This window comes from Coffea arabica, chromosome 6e (assembly GCF_036785885.1).
Source record: "Coffea arabica cultivar ET-39 chromosome 6e, Coffea Arabica ET-39 HiFi, whole genome shotgun sequence".
In the NCBI taxonomy this organism is placed as follows: domain Eukaryota; kingdom Viridiplantae; phylum Streptophyta; class Magnoliopsida; order Gentianales; family Rubiaceae; genus Coffea; species Coffea arabica.
In genome coordinates this window covers 52,652,831-52,658,915 of record NC_092321.1, presented here as the reverse complement: position 1 = coordinate 52,658,915, position 6,085 = coordinate 52,652,831, and the positions used below count along the sequence as shown (strand labels likewise).

Genomic DNA, 6,085 nt, shown 5'->3' with positions numbered 1-6,085 from the left:
TGAAGGTAGTGTTCTCTGACCGACCGCTCACTGAAGGTAGAAAGCTGAAGTTCCGGTGGGATTCGACCTACTGGGTGTTTTCTTGGTGAAGTGGGTGTAGTCTACTCTGATGAAGGTGGCAATTGACAGAAAAATGGATGGAGAGGCAGGAGACAAGGTAGAAGCAAACAGAGACAAAACCAGAGTTTGTCCGTAAAACTGAATAGCAGAAGCAGTTGTGGTCTTCGAAATGGGTATTCAGAGTGTTGTATTCATTCTTGAATGCAACCAAAGCAGGCGGTAAGGTAGAAGCAAACACAGAGAACTGAGCATCTCACGAAGCCAGAATTTGTCCTTTAACCGAATAGCAGAAGCAACCACGCTCTCCGATTTCGGTGAAACACAAAGCGTTTTAGCAGACTAAGGTAACGTGAGTGAACCATGTCAGTAAGTGCGGCCAATAATTTGTCACCCAAATGCACATCAGTTAAATGAATGATGAAATTAGAGTCAGCTGAAGACATAATACGAAGATGATAGAAGAATAGTGAAGTTTGCACTATATTTGTGTGTGTACCGTATCCGTGTGTTTGTGAGCATTCAGCTTTTGAGTGATGGACTATAATGGGATAGTAGTTATTGGAAGACGTAGGTGTATGTATTAAAGTAAACCGGCGAACAAAATTAGGAAAAATGAGAGAAACGAAAGGCACATTTAACAAGTGAATTAATGTACATTCTGTTGTAAATTAGTTACACGTTATAGCCACCGAATTACAATTGATATGAATCATTGTGCATGCAGTAGTTGGTCCATGCTCATGGGGCAATATTAGTTTGCCCCTCTCCTGACCATGCAATGTGTATAAAATGGAGGCGTAGAGTTGAATGAGGTGAAACAGAGGAAAAGACATATATGTGAATAATAAATGGGTGAATGCTACACTGGAAGTAAATTACATGATGTAAGAAATATTTTACAATGAGTAGAAAGTGCTTGTTTGGCCCTCAAAATGTAGAAATAGTACATAATGCGGAGTTGCCTTATACGGTTGTCATTAACGAATGACATAAGGTCCGGTGAGGTAAAGAACTTAGAATCAAAATATAATCACCAGCGTGGATGTACATACAGTTAAAATAGACTTACATCGTGTGACTAATACATTACAGTCCGTATAAATTAGTGTACATGGAGTTATATTTGTACATAGATTCATGCTATCTTAGAGTAAAAGTAAGTTGTGAATCATTTATCATATTGATAAGCGTAATATTAGGATTTTGTATACGAGTAATGTGTGATTCATAACACATTATGAATGGTAATATACATTTATGTTGTCGTTTATGTGCGTACTATTCAAAAAGTGTTACAAATTAAGGCGTTTGATGCATAACCGGCAAGAGCAGAAGTAATGGATTGCAGAAAATTGATAGAAGATCGGACCCCTGAGTTAGGAATGGAGTTCAACATTGAAGAGGACGCGTACAAGTTTTACAACAAGTACGCCTTTAAAATGGGTTTTAGTGTACGTAAAGACTATGTGAATAAAGACAAAGACGGCGTGACCACGTCTAGGAGATATAGTTGCTGCAAGGAAGGGGTGAAGCGCAAGTACGAAGGTGATGTGATGCCAAAGAGGACAAGAGCGCCGACGAAAACAGGGTGTGGAGCTAAAATGATTATCGTGTTGCTTAGAGCCACAATGAAGTACCGTGTGCATGACCTTATCTTAGAGCATGACCATGAGTTGCACATTGCTCAATGTTCGCACATGATGCCATCACAAAGAAAAGTGAGCGAGGCTCAAAGATTCCAAGCTGAAATAAGCGAGGACGCTGGGCTTTCGTTGAAGCAGAGCCATGAGCTTATGGGAAAGGAGGCAGGTGGGATGGAAAATGTGGGATATACTCGGGAAGACCTGAAACGATATCTTCGTACTCGACAGGAAAGGAGTTTGAAATATGGAGAAGCAGGTAGCATGCTGAATTATTTTCAAGAGCAAACACTCGAGAATCCATCATTTTTTCATGCCGTACAGCTGGATTGTGAAGAGCAGATAACGAATATTTTTTGGGCAGATGCAGGAATGTTAATTGACTACAACTTTTTTGGAGACGTAGTCACATTCGACACAACGTACAAAACAAATAAAGAATACCGGCCACTTGGAGTATTTGTGGGTTTTAACCAACATAGGCAAATGGTGATATTCGGTGCTGCCCTTATGTATGATGAGACTATAGATTCTTTCAAATGGGTATTTGGTACATTTCTAGAAGCAATGTACGGAAAGCGTCCAAGTACTATACTAACAGACCAAGATCACGCCATGGCAGCCGCTCTATCAGTTGTCATGCCTGAAACATTTCACGGTCTATGTACGTTTCACATAAGGCGCAATTTTATGAAACATCATGGCAATCACTACAAGGAAAATAGTGATCTGCCATACATGTTTGGTGCCTGCATGTATGAGTTTGAAGAAGTGAAACAATTCAATAGGGTCTGGGAGGCGATGGTGAAGAAACACAATCTTGAAAATAATGAATGGCTCTCCGGATTGTATCGAATTCGTGACAAATGGGCAAGGTGCATGATGAAAGAAAGATGGACAGCGGGAATGCGAAGCACCCAACTGAGTGAAAGCCTAAATGCAGCAATAAAAAATCATTTAAAACTGGATCATGATCTTGTGCAGTTCTTTAGACATTTCAATCGGGTGGTTGATGAAAAGAGACACAATGAACTGATCGCAGAATATGAAATGAGGCAAAAGCTCCGCATGGTAGGGTTAAGGCAAACACCTATGCTTGTGCATGCATCAGAGACGTATTCACCAACCATATTTGTTGCATTCCAAAATGAGTATGGTGAATCAACAGCTATGGTTATATTGAGACAACAAGATGCAGGGATGTTTGTGGAGTTTACGGTCATGAGGTATGATGGAGGAGTTGAAAGAATAGTGGTATTCAATCGGAATGATGTAAGTGTACGTTGTAGTTGCAAAAAATACGAGAATGAAGGCATTTTGTGTGGGCACGCGTTGAAGGTGTTTGATACCGTGGGTATAAAAATAATTCCTCGTGAATACGTTAAGAGGCGATGGACAAAAAGAGCCCGGGCTGGAGACTGTTTTGATCGGCAAGGACGGGAAATTGTGGCTGATCCAAAAGTAATAGTTTCAACTCGTTATCGGGAGCTCGCTCCAGCCATGATTAAGGTCGCAGCTCGAGCAGCAATGTCGGAGGACACCAGCAAAATAGTAATCACTGTGATATCCGATTTGGCAAAGAAAGTGGAGCTGCTCCTCTCAGAAAACGAAGGGCAACCTTTGCAAAATCCAAAAATTTTGAATGTGGAGGAACGTGATAAAATTGAAATTGTAAATGAAATGGGAGAGGCAGTAGTCGCAAGAGGCATTAAAAAACGAGCCGGCGGCAAGAAAAGTAGAGTGAAGCGAAGTTAGATCGATAAATTCGACAGAGTAAAAAGAAAATCTAGATTATCAAGGACTACACAGACTACGGTATGGATTCAATTTTGATATTTGGAAAATATTTATGGTAAAATAATACTATCGTTATACTATTGAACAAAGTTTAGGTACCATTCAGGCATGAAGTAATATTATTGCCGTGTCAATACTATAGGTCTCAGAATCAGAGCCGACGTCGGTTTCAGTTGAGGAACACATGTTTATGGGATGCCGTTCATTTACTGACTCTGTTTCGGTTAGTATAAAATGCTCATGACTCTTGCTTTTATTTGGATGTTTGTACAACATAATAGTTACGTTTTTGTTACATTGTGTGATGATGTTGTTACGGCCGTCATCCCTCCTGATATGCCTATTTTGTTTGTCTTATACAATGATTTGGCCCATACAAACTCGTAGGTGCATTCAATGAGCCAGACTGTGAACGGCCCTCCAAACGCGGTTGCTCCCGAAATCGATGAAAGTGAGACGGTATGCATTCATTTAGTAGTTAAAATAAGGGATAATATCATTTTCCTCTGTTGATGTTTCTTCTAAGCACACCTAACACCCCCCTTATTTTCGAAATCACACTTAGCACCCCTGGAATGACAACATTGGTAAGTTGTCAGCCCCTGTATTTGAAAATGGTAATAAAAAATGAATTGCAGGAGAGAGAATTTATTTTTGCTCCATTTGTGCCCGTACCCCAAAATGAATAGTGAATTTTAGCCAATTAATGCGTACCAAATATCATGTACATTTTCGTAAACTGATTGTACAGATTACATCACTCCGTGTAAAGTATTGACAGACAAGCAAGGGTTACTCATACAAGTAAAATTACATATCTACTATAGGGAGATGCACAAATTGATGAAAGGGCTAAATAACCATTTTAAATGTAGTGTTCTATTACACTACATTTTATAGATATACACAGTCAAGTAACTAACATGTAACATAATGTAAATTTTTATAAACTGATTGTATGTCATAGATAACTCCGTGTAAAGTATTCACAAATTAAAAGGACTACTCATACAAGTAAAATTACACATCCACTAATGGGAGATTCACAAATTGATCAAATGACTAAATAATCATTCCAAATTTATGCGTTCCATTACACTACCTTTGATATACATATATATACACATAGTCTAGTAACTAACTTTTAACATAACGTACATTTGTGTAAACTGATTGTACCTCATAGATCATCTCGTGTAAAGTTTACTTACAGACAATTTTCGGAACTAATTATACCTGAATCAATTTTGCTATTTTCAAAATCCAAAAAATCTTCTTTTTCAATCTTTTTTTCAGCATTTTCCCACGTTAAAAATTTGGCTACTATTTTTTGGTATTTGGGTAATTTCTCACCTTTTAATTTGGATAACCTGGCACATCCTACTTCCAGGGGTGGTTAGTGTGATTCGGAAAATAAATTGGGAGCTAGCTGTGATTAGAAGAAACTTCAGGAGAGGTTTCTGATATTAACCCTTAAATTGAAGACATTGTTGTTCGTACATAAGAGCTACTTTTTTCCTGTAATTGTAATGGTGGGCACCGAACGTTGTAAAATATGCATATTGTGTAATTAATGTATGCTGGCTTTAATAACATGATATTTTTTATTATTCGAAGGTCCTCCGTTTGGCTAATCAGGGGCCTCCTGGAAGTGTCCCTACAGAATGGATGCATCCCCAATTTTCTATTTTTTTCAAGCATAACTCCGTCAGAAATATCTTAATGGTATAATATATCATTTTGTTATATTGTCTAGTCCAATTTAACTTTATGAAATGGCAATATAGGCACTGTTAATGATTTAGGGACCTTGACGAATACGTATACAATATAAAATTACAGGAGGAGCGTGTGACAATTTCAACACATTGTGATGTTGATCAATATCATGTATTTACACCATCATCCCAAGTGAGAAACTGTTATCGTTAGATCACATATTTCAATTGTAATGTTGTTAATTGGTTACTTGGACATTGTATATCATTAATCGTATGTTTCATGAATAATAGTTGGTGATCTGTGATTGTTACGCATTTCAGGGAAGAAATAACACCCAGGGATTGCAAGTACGCGTTGACGTAGCCTCCGCCGAGAATGAGGTTAATGAATGATGTATAACTATAACTTTTGAACGAGACATTAAGTGGTTGTCCCAACATGGGAATGCTACATATGTACGTTACAAGTAGTAAGATGCAGTTACAACTTATCTAGGAGGTTGTACGGGCACCATTGATGTTTCACTCTTTTCAAATTTAGACAAGTGGATTACAATTGTAATCGCATGTATATGTTGTAGTCATCAATAGTTGCTATTGGATTGTATGAAATTGTTAGGAGATTATAAAGCTGGTAGGAAATTGAAATAGCGATTTTACAATAGAAATGAACGCGCTTTTTTTTATCAGATATTTTTCAGTAAATCTACCATGACAGGAGAATGGCTGTCGTGATATGTATACCATTCTATTCCGTTCAATCAGGAACTTTAATAACACATTTATTGGACTTGAACGGACCGTCAAAGGTAAGATGTAGAAAATATGACGATGTAGAGTACATGCTGACCGCTTTGTTCTGGTTAT

The 6,085-nt window shown here is 38.0% G+C and overlaps 1 protein-coding gene across 1 annotated transcript; it reads left to right on the top strand.

Moving 5' to 3' along the window:
- Positions 1-1,397: 1,397 nt before the first annotated feature.
- On the top strand, positions 1,398-5,611 carry LOC113743917 (protein FAR1-RELATED SEQUENCE 5-like). Its single transcript, XM_072056262.1, has 4 exons — positions 1,398-3,344; positions 3,640-3,720; positions 3,885-3,956; positions 5,540-5,611. Exons 1-4 carry the CDS (start codon positions 1,398-1,400, stop codon positions 5,609-5,611), a joined length of 2,172 nt encoding a protein of 723 aa, XP_071912363.1.
- Positions 5,612-6,085: the final 474 nt, after the last annotated feature.